Source organism: Vipera berus (genome assembly GCF_964194415.1).
Source record: "Vipera berus genome assembly, chromosome: 2".
Taxonomy (NCBI): Eukaryota; Metazoa; Chordata; class Lepidosauria; order Squamata; family Viperidae; genus Vipera; species Vipera berus.
The window spans coordinates 227,050,857-227,069,171 of NC_138203.1; the positions used below are offsets into that span (position 1 = coordinate 227,050,857).

The 18,315-nt window shown below is 35.8% G+C and overlaps 2 protein-coding genes across 2 annotated transcripts in view; one reads left to right on the top strand and one right to left on the bottom strand.

Moving 5' to 3' along the window:
• SYN2 (synapsin II) overlaps nucleotides 1–18,315 on the top strand; it is a gene marked incomplete at its 5' end in the record, with an annotated part of 124,271 nt that overhangs the window by 74,181 nt on the left and 31,775 nt on the right. The gene's annotated exons all lie outside the window — the stretch shown is intronic.
• On the bottom strand, nucleotides 6,731–17,904 carry TIMP4 (TIMP metallopeptidase inhibitor 4; the record flags this gene model as incomplete). The annotated part of the gene is made up of 5 exons (XM_081316233.1): nucleotides 6,731–6,895; nucleotides 8,206–8,330; nucleotides 10,082–10,202; nucleotides 13,324–13,409; nucleotides 17,775–17,904. 5 exons carry the CDS (start codon nucleotides 17,902–17,904, stop codon nucleotides 6,731–6,733), a joined length of 627 nt encoding a protein of 208 aa, XP_081172359.1.

Below are 18,315 nucleotides of genomic sequence, written 5' to 3' on the forward strand. Positions count from 1 at the left end.
CAAATAGAGGCATTTGAACAGAAGCTGCAACAGGCAAAAGCATATGCCTCATTGATTAAACAGACTGAGAGGGACTCTGCTGTGATTCAAATCCCAGATTCCACCACTCAAATGACACACAAAGATATCAAGGCTACAGTGATGCCTGAATCTAATGTTATAACATCTGCTGGTGAATCTGTTTTACAAGATAGAAACGAATTATTATATGGAATGCAGGAGCAAATACAAAGAATGCAATATGCGTTTTCACAGATGTCTATTCATCAATCATTGCTCCAAGCTGATGGTGCTAGAATTCCTATTAATATTGCTACTAGCCAAGTTCCTGTCCCAGATGGAGCCCAAGTGCAGCTACCACTGGGTCCTCAAATACAAAGGCCAGTGCCATCTGCAGGACAACTTAATGTTGCAGCTCAAGCGCCAGCATCTCCTGCTGGCCAGGGTGGAATTGCAGCTCAAATACAACCACACCCAGCACCAGTACCTGTGGCAGCTCCAATTCAACTGCCGCAAGTCCAGGCACAGGCACAGGCGCCTCCTGCAGGTTAAGTCCGATTTGCACAACCTGCACAGCCAGCACCTCCTGCAGGTCAGGTCTGATTTGCACAACCTGCACAGCCAGCACCTCAAATGTATGTTCCCCAACAGGCATCTCCTATTGTACCACTGGCTGGTGAAGTGGTCAGGACAAAATTACAGGGCATGGGTCAGTGAAGTTGGACTTTTGCTCCTCAGAGAAGGTACCCATAGCATAGTATTTAATCATCCTGCCCAGCCATGGACTCCTGATATATGGGACTTGAATAATAAAGCATGCACAACATAATTGATGTCAATGGACACTGAATTGCAGCTCACATTTTCACAAGATGCAACTGAACTGCTCAACAAATATGGACTCAATTAGAAGCATGTTATTGGCCTACATCAATTGAGTCTACATGTATGCTTTTGTCCGAGTTCCATGGCTCTAGATTAAAACCTGGTGAACATATTGGAGAACACTTAACTAAAATGAAAGGAATAAGAAAAAAACTGGGTGAAAAAGGTTATCCTATTGATGATTTTCAAATGATCAGCATTATTATTAACTCATTGAACTATGAATGGAAAGATGCTATTTCCAAGATTAATCAAGTGCCCATTGCTCAACACACAGTGGATCATGTATGCAGAATTTTAACCGAAGAAGAGGCACTTATGCAAGCCGTGCCACATTTAAGAAGATTACTTGCATCAAGAGCTCCAGCGAGGCATCCCTTCCATGGAAGAGCCTACATTCCAAGGATGCCAAAATGCTACATCTGCAATCGTGTGGAACATGACACCCGGGATTGTCCCCAACGATTTCCAGCGCCTGCCATGTACCAGCCCAGAGGAACAGATTCCAGAGGAGGCAGAGGAAGAGGCGGACAACAAGGTCATGGTTGTGGTCCCAGGCGTGATCCGCAAGCTCCACTTGCCACATTGGCTTTAACCAACGATCCACAACCTCAATCAGAGTATGACAGACAACTTTTTTGGAATTTGGACAGTGGAGCAGCATTACATGTTACCTATAGAAAAGAGCTTTATACAGAGAGGCACGAGCCTGAACCTGAACTTCGTGAGCTTTACTCTTTTTCAAATCATCCTGTTCAGGTCATGGGAAAAGGAACTGTTTATCTTGAAGAGCTCGATGCATTTATTCCTGATGTTTATTATGTACCATCAGCTAATAGTAATTTGCTTAGTCAGAGTCACTTGTCTAAGGTATCAAAATTCCAGGTCCATCATCTTGAAAAAGCAAATAATAATAATAATAATAATTAATAATAATAATAATAATAATAATAATAATAATAATAATAATAATAATAATGTTATGTATAGTAATAATAAGTTATGTAGTTAAAGATGGAGATATTGTTGCTGAAACCATATTGATTGGTGGTGTTTATTACATAAAGCCAAAATCTATGCACCAAGAGCAGGCAAGTATACAAGCTCCAAAAAGGGAGAGTGCAGGCCCAGTGAGAGATGTCCCAGAGAGAGATCCTGTTGCTATTTCAAAAGCTCCTAAAGCTAACAAGACGACAAATAAGACACAGGTTACTCACGGCAAGCCTGAGGTTCCTAATAAACATGCTAATGTTGAGAATTCACTAACAGGTAAACCTTTGCATTACAGGTGTATTCATAAGTGGCATAGAAGATTGGGTCATGCCAGTTTCCGTGTTCTGAAGAAGATGCCAGAGTTCGCAAGAGGTTTGGATCTAAAGGGGTGTAAGGTGTTCTTGGATTGTGCTGTCTGCAAAAAATCCAAATCCAAAGCAGCAGCATTCCAAAGCGCGCTACACGCCTGTCAACACGCATTTTTGATTTGGTACACACTGACATAGTGGGTCCTTTTACACCAACAATTGGTGGTAAAAAATATTTCTTGACAATTGTTGATAATTACTCTAGATATGGATATGTATTTCCTATGAGAGAAAAATCTGAGACCTTTCAGATCTTTAAAGACTTTGCCACTCTTGTCTATACCCAACACGAAGTCGACATCGCCAGAATTCAGAGTGATCGTGGTGCTGAACTCACATCTCAGCGTTTTCAGGACTGGATGCATAAGAATGGCATACTACACCAGACCTCAGCTCCTTACACTCTGGCTGAAAATGGAGTGGCAGAATGCAGAAATGGGGTACTGCAAACAATGATGCGTTGCCTACTTGAAAACGCTAACTTTAGTCTCCCATACTGGGGTGAAGCTATTAAATATGCTAACCATATCATTAACCATACTTGGAGTAGTGTAATAAATCAGACCCCTTATTTCATGTTATATGGACACAAGCCTGACCTCTCACATCTCCATATTTTTGGTTCATATGCTATGGTGAATATTCCTTTAGCTCAAAGAAAGAAAGGAGGTCCTGCAGCAAAAAGAATGAGATTTATGGGTATTGATGATAATTCAAAATGGAGCAAATACATCGACTCTTCTCATGTAATAGTGATTTCACAATCTGCTTTTGAGGAAGATGCTGACTGGTCCAGGATTTATTCTAACAATCCTGGAGTTTATTTTCCTAGAGATGATGATGCTAATGCCACGCAGCCTGATGATCAAGATTCACAGGCAAATGTTCCTTCCACGAGTTCTTTTCAACCTACTGTTCCGTCTTCGCAAGCTGCTGATGCTGCCGCTGGTAACGATGATGAAGATGAGGACGAAACGGAAGAAGAATGGACGGTTGTTCTGAGACGTTCCAAGAGGACCACAAAGGGAATCCCCCAAAATGGTATTCGTGGCAAGTAACGAAAGTACCTTTACCTTTTATTTGTAATGTCACACTTCCTCCTGATAAGTTCACACAAATCAAACACCTTCCTGAATCAGAGCAAGATAAATGGCTTGAGGCAATGCAGGCTGAACTGGACAGTCTAAAGAAACTTCAGGTGTTTACGCCTGCAAGCCCTCCAGCAAACAAGAAAGATATTGGCACTCAATGGGTTTACAGAATTAAAAAGAAGCCAAATGGTGAGTCGTTGTATAAGGCCAGACTTGTAGCTCAGGGTTTCGCTCAACGTTATCCTGAGGACTATACAAATACTTATTCACCCACATTGCGAACTGAGAGTGTGAAAATCGCCTTAGCTACTGCAACTATTCTTGGTTTAGAGGTTTTCCAGTTCGATGTTGAAATGGCTTATTTACACACTAATCTAGATGAAGAAATCTATGTGAAAGGTCCTCCAGGGTTCTGACAGCAAGAAGGGGATACTTGGTTTCTACATAAAAGTCTTTATGGTCTGAAACAGTCTGGTTTAATGTGGTACTTATGTCTTTCTGACAAACTAAATTCAATGGGCTTTATTAAGTCCGAAACAGACGAATGCGTGTTTACTAAAAGATCTGATAATGGGTAGGAGATAGTTCTTGTTTATGTTGATGATATTGTTTATATTGGTCCAAATAAGCAGATGAGTGAGATTTTTGCTAAAGCTTTACAAAAGTACTTCACATTGAAGTCTTTAGGATATATTAATACTTATTTGGGTGTTCAGGTTGTCAAAACTCAGAAGGGGTTTAGTCTCACACAAGAAGATAAAATTGAACAACTATTGCATCACTGCAACATGAAGGATGCTAAGACACTGAGTATACCCATGCAAACCGATTTTCACAACTTGGCACATGAACCAAGTCCTGAGTTCGAAGATCAAACACTTTATCGCTCAGTCATTGGGTCGCTGCTGTATATTAGTAGTTGCACTAGACCCGACATTGCACTTAGTGTTAATCTCTTATCATGACACGTAGGCAAGGCAAAACAGTTTCATTGGACATGTGTTAAAAAATTATTGAGATACCTAAAACACACCAAAAACATGAAGTTATTGTTAGAACTGACACATACTAACTATGCAGAGTTATGTTGTTATGCAGATTCAGATTGGGCAAGTGATAAGAAATCATGTAAAAGTACTTCAGGTTATATGATGCTTTTAAATGGCATGTGCGCAAACAGAATTTTGTTTCTTGTTCATCTACTGAGGCTGAATATGTTTGTGTGTCAGATGTATGTAATTCTTTAACATGGTTTGATGCTTTAATCACAGATATCTGGACACAGCCGATTCGACCAATCACTGTGATGGAAGATAACAAATCTGTGGTTTACATATCTGAAACACGATTTACAGGTTCAAGTTCTAGATATATTGACATCCGTTATCAAAATATAAGACAAGTAGTTAAACAAGGTTTTGTAAAATTGCAGTATGTGCCTACACATGATCAAATTGCTGATATGCTGAACAAGCCACTTCCTGCAGCCCAGCATGAGTATCTGTGTAAGAAAATGTGTCTTATCTGAGTTCTGCTTTACTGACAAAAGAAGGGGATGTCACTGCGTTTTTTTCTGTTTCTCAGCAAAGCACGTTATAGTTTGTTCTTTGCAAGCTGTATCATTATCTTATCATTGTAACCATGGTGAGTGTCCCATGTTCAGCCAGTTTTATATTTACTACTGTGTGCACATGTCAAAAACAAAAGCTAAAAGCTTACTTTCTCTTTCCTTTTCTTTGTTCTTTGTTCTGTTCTGATGAGAGAATGTAGTCAGTTAAGTTGTTCTTTGTTTTTCTGATTAAAAGTTTTATAGTAGAATATATGCTTCAGGGTTTCTTTATTTTACCTTATGTTTATAATGCATCAAATGAACCACGGTTCATCGCCCTCTGATAGGGAATTTTTGATTTATTTCCCTGACATGGCTCTTAGTGTCTTCCCCATTTTATTTAGGCTGTTCATTGATATTTTCTATACATATACAGAGCAACAGGAAAAAAATGCTCTAATAACTGCATACAGTAGGGCAGACTTTTTTCTTATAGTACAAAAGAAACAAAAAGCCAGTACAAAGATAAAGATTTTAATAAGTTCCAAATTTATTTTAAGATCAACTTATTCATTAAAGCTTTGAAAATTAACAAAAGAAATAAGGAAAGAAACTCAATTTACTGCTGCCAGCTCTTCCCTGATACTTATGAATTAAAAGTTTAATTTATAACAATTCCGCTTTCAAGATCATTCAAAGATCAAGATCATTCAGCTTTTTCAAGTATTAACAAGGAACTCAATAAGGTTTGATATGAACTGGAAAATAATCACCAATTTCTAATGTATTCATACTGCCCCTAAACTGTCTCTGATGTATATTAATCTGCCTGGAAGGTTCTGGATGCAAGTAATGAGTAACAAAAAAATGTTCCAGTGTTAATGTTTCAAAATTTCCAAAATACGCTGTCTAGGAATTAACCAGGCTTCTACACTTTTGTAGTTGAGGGAAAAAGGAAAAAAAACTAGCCTATTCTGCACTGATTATTACTTTCCATTTTTGGCCCATGTTTTCTTCTATCACATTACTTTATTTACTTTTATTAAGTGGCAAGACTTGGTAACCATTTCAAATTAGAAAATATTCTTTTTTTCACAAAAGTATGTATTTCTATGGTTTGTATATAGTAGTCATATCTCCCTTCCAGCAGCTCAGTGTCATAATTATTATGTAACAGAATTGTCAGTTTTAATTTACAGTATATCCCAATTGATTGGAGTATTTGATTATGATAGTTGTTATAGTCATAAACAAATCTTTCAATAACATGATGAGATACATTGAGCCATAAAAAGCAAAATACAGAAAAATAAAATCAAGCATTTCAGATGATATATATGAAAAGAAAAATTACCATCTGTGATCTTGGAAGGCAAAATTTATCTTTATTTTTTTTACAACTGGCTATTATATCTTATTTTTTAATGACTTTAGAAATAAGCAAGTCTTTTTTTCATTCAAAGGTAGTGTTTCGGATTAAAATAGTATTATTTTAATCATTTCAAATTTTGCAATATATTAACAGGAGTAGAAATTACAATTTTAATAAACCTTACTTTCTTTTTTTTTAAAAAAGCATTCTTTTTTAGAAAACAGGGATGTTTCCATGAAAATTTACTGAAATGACTGTAGAAAACAGCTACTTCCAGGAATGTCATTTTTACATTAATCTGAATGCCAGTTCTATGTATTCTGTGTTTTAATTACACTGCACAGTTTGCTTTTGATTCTAAGCAAGACACAATTATTGAAAGTTCAAAGGACCATTAAACAGGCAATATGGATAAACATAACCTCTCAGGTTTCCCCCAAAATTTATATTATTTATGCTTCACAGCTAACTTTCACAATGAAGGACCGTGATGCCAACTGCAAGTTCCATCACTGCCCTTGAAACAGACATAATTATCTGCTTGTTGTCCGTACAACTTCTTCTCTTTCAGCCAATCCGTCCACAGGCATTCATAGGGTGATGTGATGGAGCAAGGTTCTATAGGGCAGCTAGTAATCTAAGTGCAGAAAATTACATGAGTTCTCCATTTTTCTGCTCTGAAATCATATTTTATAATGTGTAAACATTTATTTATCATTTATCTGTGTAAAGATGTAGTGACAATTCATAAATTGTTTCTAAAATTGACATGTGCCTTGACATGAGACAAGGATAGAACTTTGGAGAATTATAAATACGTAATGCATAATGAATTATGTCATATAGAAATGTATATCAATACAAAATATTATTTCAAGGTTTTTTTTCTTGAATTAGTTAAACATACAAACTATAGTTTTGTATCAAAGTGCTCTTGTGCATCTAAAAGACTGTTATGCATCACCTTGAGGTCTACAGTGTGCACATTAACTGCAGAAAACCATCTTGGAAGTATGCAGTACGAATATTTTGGTGCTAGTCCTTCTTATTTTGATATTAAGGGAAGTGATGATGTTGATGATACAGTTGAACAGTACCAATAGAAGAGTGATCTCTGAGCATGGTTATTTTCTTGCAGACATTTCATTACCCAGAGAGCAACATGGAATGCACAAGTACAGTACAGTGATCTAGTGAAAGGTTTTTTTTAAAAAAACACAAACACCAGAAATTATTTGGCAGCATACAAGCTAATTAGGATAAGGCTAAGATTGATTCTTAAATGATTAATGTAAACAAATTATCTTAAAACAATAGATATCACTTGAATTGAATTATACTTTATGTAACCATTTAAATATATCCAGGTAGTGTTACAGGTTAAAGATTTATTTATCCATTCTGCATTGATTAGGAAAGTTTCAAGAGAGATCGAATTCAAATATGCACAATTGAGGACATACTTTATTAAATATCAGTGCAGATATATCTGGATCATAAAAATAAGTTGGTGGTCATAGAAGACATTATGGACAGAATCTAAAAATATATATTAATGACTACATGATCCAACAAATCTATTTGAAAAGTTAAGTGGTAACATAAATAGTAACAATAAGTTCTGAATATGATCATTATAAGGTATTAATTTTATACACTTATAATCAGTGATATGCAAAATGTCTAGAGATTGAAAAGTTCTGACTTCAGAACATCCTATTAGAACTTCTTTTCCTGGCAGTTTTGTAAGCTCTGTCAACCTTAATTTTAACAAAAAGTCATCTTTTGAATCACTTTTGCTACATATGTGGTTAGTGAAGTTTGCAGGAACATATTGATTTTCTAATAGTAAATACCTACTAAAGGGACATATGGCACAGTTAAGAAAATTGTACCAGAGCTCATGAGATGTATAGAATATATGAAAAATCTCATTTTTATACTTACTTTACAGTTACAGCCCATTCCATAGTTCTTTTTTAGATTTATCTTTTGAAAGGGGGTAAGATCATTCCATGGTTTAATAAAATCACATAAATTAATAAAAAATTTTCCATCATACGAAATTGTACCTGAAGTAAAGAAAATGTTGAAACAAGGGACTCAGACATTCTCAATGCCAAAGACATAATCCACAGGCACTAAATCAATCAAATTTTCTGGTAGAATATATAACCTGTTAGAGGCCCAGCAATTACGATTTAACTTATATGTGACCAACACTTACAAATCTTGTCCAATTCCCCCCCCCCCGGGGTTTGAAATTTTTGGGGGAAAGGGGATGTTGAAGGAAAAAATCTTCATCAGGGTTCAGTCCAAACTGGGAATAAACAAAATGGACACTACTTTAGAAAGAAGGTTGGAGTTTATTGAAGAGAAGAGCCAGACAGAAAGATGGCTCCGGGAAAGCTGATCACATGTAGTAGGGAGTGGTGGGTTTTTATACCTTCTTGGGCTTTTGTTTGGAGTTTTTCCTGTGGCATGAACTTTGACCTGAGTCTGAGTGTGCCTTTCTGGTATTCTGATAGTGGTAGTTTAATCCTGTTATGTCCCAAAGGTCATATCCTGCTTCCCTGGGGTGGGGCTGATGGCTATGTCCTATGTTGGATTTTTTTTGGTGTGAGGGATTGTTGATTCTAGGGATCTTTATCTTTCTTTTTTTTTATTAAAGAGTTTTACAAAAACAAGATTTTACAATATATCCCCAAATCCCCCCACCCCAAACCCGCCCACTTCCCCCCCCACTTCCCAGAGCTAAATACAGGATTATAGTTATAATAATCATATTCTAAATAAAAAATTATACATAATATACAATTAACCAAATTCATAATGTGCTTTAACTCCCCTTTAACATAAATACATACAAAGTACCAACAACCAATAACAATATCCCTTTAAAATCTACTCATAAGCTAAATGGAACTTTTTAGTCCCATATTTATTCTGAATATAATCTATCCATCTCCTCCAAACTGAAATATATCTTTCCTGTGAATGATCTTTCAAGTAAGCAGAAATCTTAGACATTTCTGCAAGATTCGAAACTTTAAGCACCCATTCTTCTATAGTAGGCAAACTATCCTTCTTCCAATATTGTCCCACCAGTAACCGTGCTGCTGTTATCATATTCAACATCAAATTGGTTTCTTTAACATCACAATCTACAACAATACCCAATATAAACAATTGCGGAGAAAACTTTATCTTTCTCTTAAAAATCTTTTGAATGTTCCACCAAATTTTAATCCAAAAAGCTTTTATATTTCTACAAGTCCACCACATATGAAAATAGGTGGCTTCTAAACTACCACATCTCCAACATTTAGACTGTAAGTTAGGATCTTTATCTTTCTAATCCTAGCTTCCTGACTCCAATCTTTCTGAGAAGATTATCACATCTGCATTTTTGCAGATCTAGTTTCTATCTGGGGCAGAGAGACTTGGGGAAAGGATTTGGTTTCTGCCTTTAAAATCCTTTGGGGAAATATGTTCTGCCTTTTTAATATTTTCAAAAATATTTCTTTCTCTGGATTCTTCCCACAGGGAAATAAAAATTATTGATTTATTTTAATTTATTTCAGGAGGTAGGTCCAGTTTATTTCTAAATGCTACCTACACACACACACACACACACACACACACACACAGAGAGAGAGAGAGAGAGAGAGAGAGAGAGAGAGAGAGAGAGAGAGAGAGAGAGAGAGAGAGAGAGAGAGTTTTCTAGAAATGTTTACATTTTTAACAGAAATGTCACTGATGGCTATAAGACTCAAATGTTGATTTTGTATGGACTTTAACAATTGGCTTTAATATACTATACCTGAAAGGAGATACTGTTTCTTCTTCTTCTTGCTGACTTTTAATTTTACCCCACAGCTTGCTGGTGAGTGTGGTGTAAAAACATACTGAACATCTTTCACCATTTCAAAACCTTTAAACATCTATTAGGAAATAAAATTCTATGTAAGCCTGTATAAAACAGTTTAACATTATGCTGTGTTATTGTAGTATTAACTTTTATACTACTTAGCTTCCCACTTTTTCTATTGTGCTTTCTAAATCTCTGTACAAGACAACATAGGAACAGTGACTTGTTTGATTGCTTGTTGTTGCCAGGGGGTTATTGTTTTTACAGTGGACATCCATACATGAATTAGATTAGTACTTTAATTGTAATACCATGGACAGCCAAGAAAACAGAAAATGGATAATTGAACAAACCCGCGCAAGTTCTCACTCGTTTATCAAACGATAAAGCTGAAGTTACCCTACTATGGACCCATCATGTGAAAATCTAGTCTCGTGGACAAGGCTCTAATGCTGGGAAAGATGGAAGGAAAAAGAAGAGGATAATCAGTAGAAAAGTAGATAGAGTCACTTACAATGGTGATGGGAAAATTCTGGCTTTTCCCAATGACTTTGCTTATCAGAAGCTAACTAGAAAAGTTGCAAATGTGACCCCTGGACACTGCAACCATTGTAAAATACATTCCAGTTGCCAAGTACCCAAATTTTGAACACATGACAGTGGGGACTTTGCTAAGATCATTAGTGCAAGGATTAATCATAAGTCACTATTTTTTCAATGCCATTGTATCTTTGAAAGGTCACTAAATTAATGGTCAGAAGTCAAGGACTATTATGCAAAGCTTCCTTCCCCCTTTGTAGAGTAGGAAAAGCTGAATGGTCAGTATAAGGACAGATCTTAATGGAAAAAATCTAAGTGGTCACTAAGAGTCAAGAATGACTTGGTGGTACATAATCAAACAGTAACTGGCCGTTAGAGAAAACTCTACAAAGGAGAAAATCATTGTAAAGGAAGGGGTATAGTATACAGGGATCACATTTGCAACTTTCCTAGCCAGCATCTGACCAAGCAAAATCAATGTGAAAAGTCAGATCCCTTAATGGCTATGGAGATTCCCTTAACGACTATGGCAAAAAGATGATAAAATTGGGCATGACTCGCTTAGGAACCATATCACTTAGTAATGAAATTTCCATTCTGAGTTGTGCCAATTAGTCAAGGACTACCTGTCACCTCTTGGCGAGATGGGCGGTATATAAATTTTAAAAAATAAATAATAGTCACTGTCTTGATTTAAATTAATTTTATTATTCAAAATAGTAATTCCCAACTAGGCATGGTAAATCATAATACTAAATATTTTCTCACTAGAATCTTGCTTATAGGATTATTTAGTTCTCTTAAATTACAAATATATGCCATTCATGTTAATTTCTAAAGTTAAAACCAAAGTTTTAACTTTGGTTAAGTTCCCTTAAACACTGCCATTTTGTGGGTCCTTGTAAGTATACCTTCTCCATTACATCCCCTGCCCTATGGAACACCGTCCCTCTGGAGAACCAAGAAGCCCCCCTACCCTTTTATCCTTTCAGAGGGCACTCAAAACATGGCTCTTCCCTTCTCCCCAGGCTGTAAGATAAGACAAGGTGAAGCTGAGATGAGAGTTGTGGCTCTAGGTTTTCCTGCTTTTTAGTTTTATCATTGTTGGTTGTATGATTCCCTAACTATTTTGTTGATTGTAAGCCACCTGGGGTTGCTTTTAAGATGGGTGATTATGCAAATGTTATAAATAAATATATAAATAAAATCATTTGCAAATTGTATGGGAAAAGGAAAAACGTCAAATAAAAATGTTTTTAAAAACACAGGGACAGAGACAAAATCCTTTCTAAAGATAATTAAAATCAGTACTTTGAATTGGGAACTGAAATGAAATGATAGGGCAGGTGTTTCAAAACAGATAATTAGTACATAAAGGTAAAGGTAAAGGTTCCCCCGCACATGCGTGCTAGTCGTTTCCGACTCTAGGGGCTGGTGCTCATCTCTGTTTCAAAGCCGAAGAGCCAGCCCTTGTCCGAGGACGTCTCCGTGGTCATTTATTTAATTTGGAAATAATAAACCATGAATAGAGGTGGCTATGTTTCCGTCTTCCAGAAGCAAACATAGAGCTCATGCTGCCAAACTAATAAAAGAAAGTATGAATTCCAGCTACTACCACTTAGGAATACAGCTTGGGTAGCCTTGTTGGGGAAAATAATCTTTCTTCCAATAAGGAAACTCTATACAAACAGGAATAACCAGTTTGGCTTTTGGTTTGCTGCAAATCAGAGTTGCACTTGGAGTAAGAAAAAAAGTAACCAATAGTTGCAGTAAACAGTAATATAAACAGAGGGGAAATGTATTACTCCTGTTTTTTGTCTCTTTGGAATCATGTGACATGATTTATACTTTGGTCCCTGACCTGCAGCTCTGCAACTATGCTGGGAGATCAAGAATTGGGAATTAGATGCTCCTGTACAGTTGTCCTGTAGAAATTATTGGAACAAAATGCACCTCCGCATGATGCAACCGGCCCGCGGGCTGGCAGTTTGACACCCCTCTTTTACAGTATCTAAAGATGGTCAGGAGCCTCGAGATTTAATTACAGCCGATTGAGAGATTCTGAATTAGAATTGCATTTTTTATGCTAAAAAGCCCATACTTTTTTTGCTTATTCTTTGCTGTATATAAAAGGATTTTTCCCTCTTGGGGAAAATCATGTGCTAGAAACTACACTGAAGACAGATGTAACTTTTTTTATTTTGACATTAAGCTGTACAAAGTATTTCACAAAACATATACTGCTATCTGTCCTGCACATCTTTGCTAGAGAAAGGATCCTGTTTTTCCCCATTTAGTAACTACTGTTGATTCGCCTACTATTGACTATATTGGCTGTTACATTTTTTTTTGCACTGCTTTTTGGAATGAGAACTTGGGTATAGTATAGTGAATAGTTTTGGTCCTTTGTAGAGATGTTATATAAAGCACAATCTTTCTCAGCTGTCTAGAAATGTTAAAACAAATTCAATAGATATCAATGTTATTTCAAGTAGGAACTAAGAGATTATGACATCAACAAATATACTAAATTTTTACACTATAATAACCATTTACTCCCAAGGGGATTAATGCATGCATAAATGATTTTTTTTCCTAAATGCATGTCTTTTTCTATCATTTATGCCTCAAAACAGAAAAAGGGTTTTAGATACCTCTATTTGTTTGATTTCATACTGGATGATTTTCGAAGAAAATGAATCTTTAATCACGTTTTTACTCTGTATGTTTGCACGAATCACTGAAATAAAATTAAACATTATTGATAAAAATTGACTGAAAACAAATACCTGTTTCCCCCCCCCAAAAGTCATAATAATGTGAAAGTAATTATTTATTTTATTAAAATGAGTTACATCCTGTCTTTTAAGATACAAATTAGCTTATGTGCTATGGTGATAAACAGACATAAATCAAGAATAGTTTTCAAACACTAAATAGAACTTCTCTCTATGTCACAGGGCAACTGTATATTGTCCTGCTGAAAGAGGGAAGGAAAGAACTGCTACGGCAGGGGACTGTGATGGTCTGGGCCAGCTTCCTTTCCTCTATTTTCAGGGATTCTTCCCACCAGCTGTAGCTTTCTCAATCTTAGCATCTCTAAGGTGGATGAATTTTGACTTCCAGGATTCCCAGCATTCCTGGCCAGGGAATTCTGAAAGTTGAAGTCCACTCATCTTAAAGTTGCTAATATTGAAAAACAGAGTACCGATTTTCCTCAAAGGTAGGTTAAGAAAAACGATGTAATATGCAGGCACAGGGAGTCCTTGACTTACAATCACAATTGTGACCAGAATTTCTGTAGCTAAGGAAGACAGTTAGTAAGTGAGTCATGCCTGACTTCCTGAGCTATAACTGCCGTAGTTGTTAAATGAATCACTGCATTTTTTAAAGTGACTCACACAGTTGTTAACTGAGTCCAGCTTGTCCTCTTGATTTTGCTTGTCAGAAACCAGCTGGGAAACTTACAAACAGCAATCCCATGACCCCAGGATGCGGCAGCTATCATAAATACATTGCAGTACCCAAAGAACCAGATTTTATTTTATCACTTTTGACCAAGGGGATGTAGCAGTGCTAGTAGGTGCAAGAACTGGTCATAGATCACTTTCTTCAGTGCCATTGTGACTTTGAATGTTCACTAAATGTTCACTTGAAGGATGTAAGTTGAGGACTACCTCTCAGCATAAAGTGGCTGAAGCAACAACTATTTAACTTTCCTTAATGTCAACTTTTAAAACATAAATGTACATTCTTTCACAAATACTATTTGCCTAGTTGCAGTTATATTAGCTATACAAATAGTTCTTGGCTTACAACAGTTCATTTAGCAATGGTTCAAACTTACAATAGCACTGCAAAAAGTGACATGACTGTTTTTCACACTTGCAGCAACAGGAATGTTGGGCTCAGTTGTGGTCATCGAGGACCAGGGCTTTTTTTCTCATAGAACGCTCAGAACGGAGTTCCGGCACCTTTTTTGGATGGAACCTTGTAGGGTAGGCATGGCGGGTTGTATGACATGTGTGAGTTCCGGCACCTTTTTCTTTTACAAAAAAAGCACTGTCGAGCACTACCTGTGCCATACCATGCCATGCCATATACCATGCCGTACTATTAGTATAACTGTATAACTTACATAGCTTATACTAATATAGGTTATATTACTTGTATTAAATGTTATCCCATGTCACAGGATCCTTCAGCGTTCAGGCAAGCCTTTTCATTGTATACTAACTGGAACAAATTTCTACAGTATATGCACAGATTCAGGTTGCCAGTGCCTTAAGAAATATCAAATTGCTAATTGGATGTGCAGTAAGGAAGGAAGAGGGAAGTTAATCTCTCACAAGAATTATTAAATCTTGGAAGATTCTTTATTACTCATTCACTTGACAAGAAAGGGAAATATATCAACTTTTTAGTCCTGTTATCATATCTATGGTTTATTAGTCATTTGGTTTCCAACGTTCTTTCTGTTCTTTCTGCTGCAATATGGATGCAAGTCCTTGTTAGATGCTGTGTAAATGATGAAACATCTTTTAGGAAAAGTAGCCACTTTTTAAATATCTGAGTTCCTATAAGAGCCTATTCAAGTTGTTCCTGCCAACCTTTGTTACCTTGCCTAAGCCCACTGATGGCTGGACATTTTATAACACCACTGTTTCAATTCCTTTTTTAAAAAATGTCATTTTGAAAATGTTGGCCTAAATATGAAACAGTCTCTTCTGATTGTTGCTGGAAGAGTTTTGAAGTCTTGCTGAAAAAGCCAATTGAAAAAAAGCATTTTGAATTTTAATCTGAAACATTCCATTTTGAAATATTTTGAGTTTGATATTTTGGTACAACCATAAGAGATATGCTAAAGATGCTTTTTCACGAGACAACTGGACTTTCTTGTTTTTCTTTGAAGATGTTTCGCTGAAGAAGCTTCTTAGATAAGAAGCAAAGCGTCTTCAAAGAAAAACAAGAAAGTCCAGTTGTCTCGTGAAAAAGTATCTTTGGGATAACTATGACCTGGGTGACTGAGAGTCTCCATAGACGTAAGTGATATGCTTCACTGTAAACTGGAGAATCAAGCTTATGTGTTCTCAGATCAAAAGTTTTATGATACAGGAAGAGGAATCATAAATGGTTTAGGGATTATTAATGAATTAATGGATTGTGCATCAATTAAATTTTCTCTGAAAGTAGTTAGCAAGGGAAATGTGAACTTGGTGCCCCATGAAATGCTTCATTTGCTGCTGTTGAAGTATGGTAAATTTCCTTGACTTCCAGTTCTTCCATGCTCTAGAGATCACATTTTTGCAATGATATGGAGCACAGCTGGGGGGTTTTTTCTTCTTCTTGTTTTTCTTCACTCAAGATCTACATAAAAGCAACCTTATTATATAACAACTATAGAATATCCATTTGTAAACAGCTTCAGTAGATAGTATATCATTTTTTTTCTTCTGCCATTATTATTTCTCAGTTCTTTTTTTAAAGAATCCATTGGAGTTGGGCAGCCAATACATTTAAATAAACAAATACCAATAAAGGAGAATATTTGTAGCTCAGGATTAAAATAAGGAATCCGTAGTGCTCAGAGGGCTCAGAGAGCACCAAGAATCCTTCAAGTAAATAAATGAAAGTTAAATTATAGAAAATAATCACAATTCAATGAGTAAATATTCAAGCACTTAGTAGAATTGACTTTTATGAATAATATCCTGAAGTTCTATTTAATAGAGCTACAATAAATAAATATATTTAGATGGGAGCAGGATTAATGTATTAAAGACTAAATATTCACGTCTTCCTGCCATGTTCTGTCCCAGAATATTTCATTCCTGTCTATTTTATGATGAATATTTTGCATGTACCATTGGAGGACATTCTACTATGGATGTGTTTTTTTAAAAAATTATTCTTCCTTAAATATTATTTACATTTCTGTAGCCTTGCTTCCCCTTTCATTCTTGAAGTCCCCAACCATTTTAGCATCAACCACTGAGTTCACTATTAGTACCTGCTATATATTTGTTTTGTATGATTACAAGTATAAAATACTTGCACTGTGTAATATGATTTTTTGTGTATGTATAATAAACAAATACTGACATGCTTTTTCTTTTCACAAGTGCTCGACAGATTAAAAGCCAAGAGCCCTGAATAAACAATTCTGCAGCTAAAATAATGTATTTTTAGTTTAAATTTTCCATCTAAAGTAATATTTAGTGATTTGTAATTAAGCTACCTAGAAACTAGTCATTTCATCTTAAGCTATCAAAACTATGGAGCTATGGATTTTAAAGAAATATAAATATAAACAAATCAGAAATTAATTTTCTATAATTATTTTATCTCAACTGATCGCAATTACATGCCGTGTAAATATGTTTCATATTTCAGAAAAGTGATACATATCATAAGAATGCATAGCATCAAACACATACATTTTGTGAATTGTTTTTTGAATTTTATATTAAATAGAATTATTTTTCTCCTACATTTTATACTGCTTGTCTAGTTTAGGTAATTTTCTTGATGGATTTAGACAGGTTAGAGCTTGCCATGGATACAAAGATTTTATCAACAGAGGAAAGCAATTAATCAGTATGCAAAAGGGTCTGCCTCTTCCATACAAATGCTAATTTTGTGACATTTTTAAAATTAATGTTTTGCATTTGCTCTTCAATTCTGAATAGAAGCTATATCTTGAATTGATAAAATGACAAAATGTCACATATTCTTTGGATTATCCCATTATAAATTTTTTATATATTCATAATGGTAAACTTTAGGCAGATTATATACTTGGCAGGAGAGAGAGTGAGACTATATATATGTTTCATATATAGCAACATGAATTAACAAACTCTGGTACCTAAACAGAGAGAGATAAATTATTAAAGATAAACTAATCACTTTTACATGCTTTTGAAATTCATTTTATCCTGGGAACCCAGTGTGGTAGCATTTAACCTTTTTCTTTTACAGTACTGATTTTCATTCTTAGATAGGATCCCTAGAGCATTCCAGAGATGTGAGCATACAGCTAATCTTGTCTCTAAACTTCTCTGCTAGTCTGTCCAGTAAAAAGCATAGATGATTCATGACTCACCAATATCAGAATGACACATTTGTTCTTGTGGATGAACTGGCATACAGCTGCAAGCTTCAGTCGGATCCCGAATATTGAAGGTTAGAAGGAGCAGTGGTGAAAATAGCACTATGTTGAGTAGAGGATTCATGCTGCTTGAAACACAACTGGATGACTGGCCAGCTTGAAGAAAATGTTCTTTTGCTGTTCAGTTTCCCTCCCCTAAATTTGCTAATGATAATCTAGTTCCTCTTAGACCAAGCAGCAATTTAATTTCAGCAGACCAAACTTTTTCTATTGGGGGCGGAAGAGCTCTGACAATCCAGCCTTATCTTAAGTAACTTTTAAGGTTCCTGACATGGGGACTGTTTTTCCTTTGTTTAAGCCAAGAAGCACGTTATTGGTGACAACGTGAGAGGTTTCTTTTATCAGAAGAAACACACACAGAACACACAGTAGATTCTAGTCAATTTTGGAATATTTAGCAAAATTGCACGTGTGTGGTACACTCAGTGGTGGGATTCAAATATGTGAACAACCGGTTCTCTGTGTGGATGCTGCT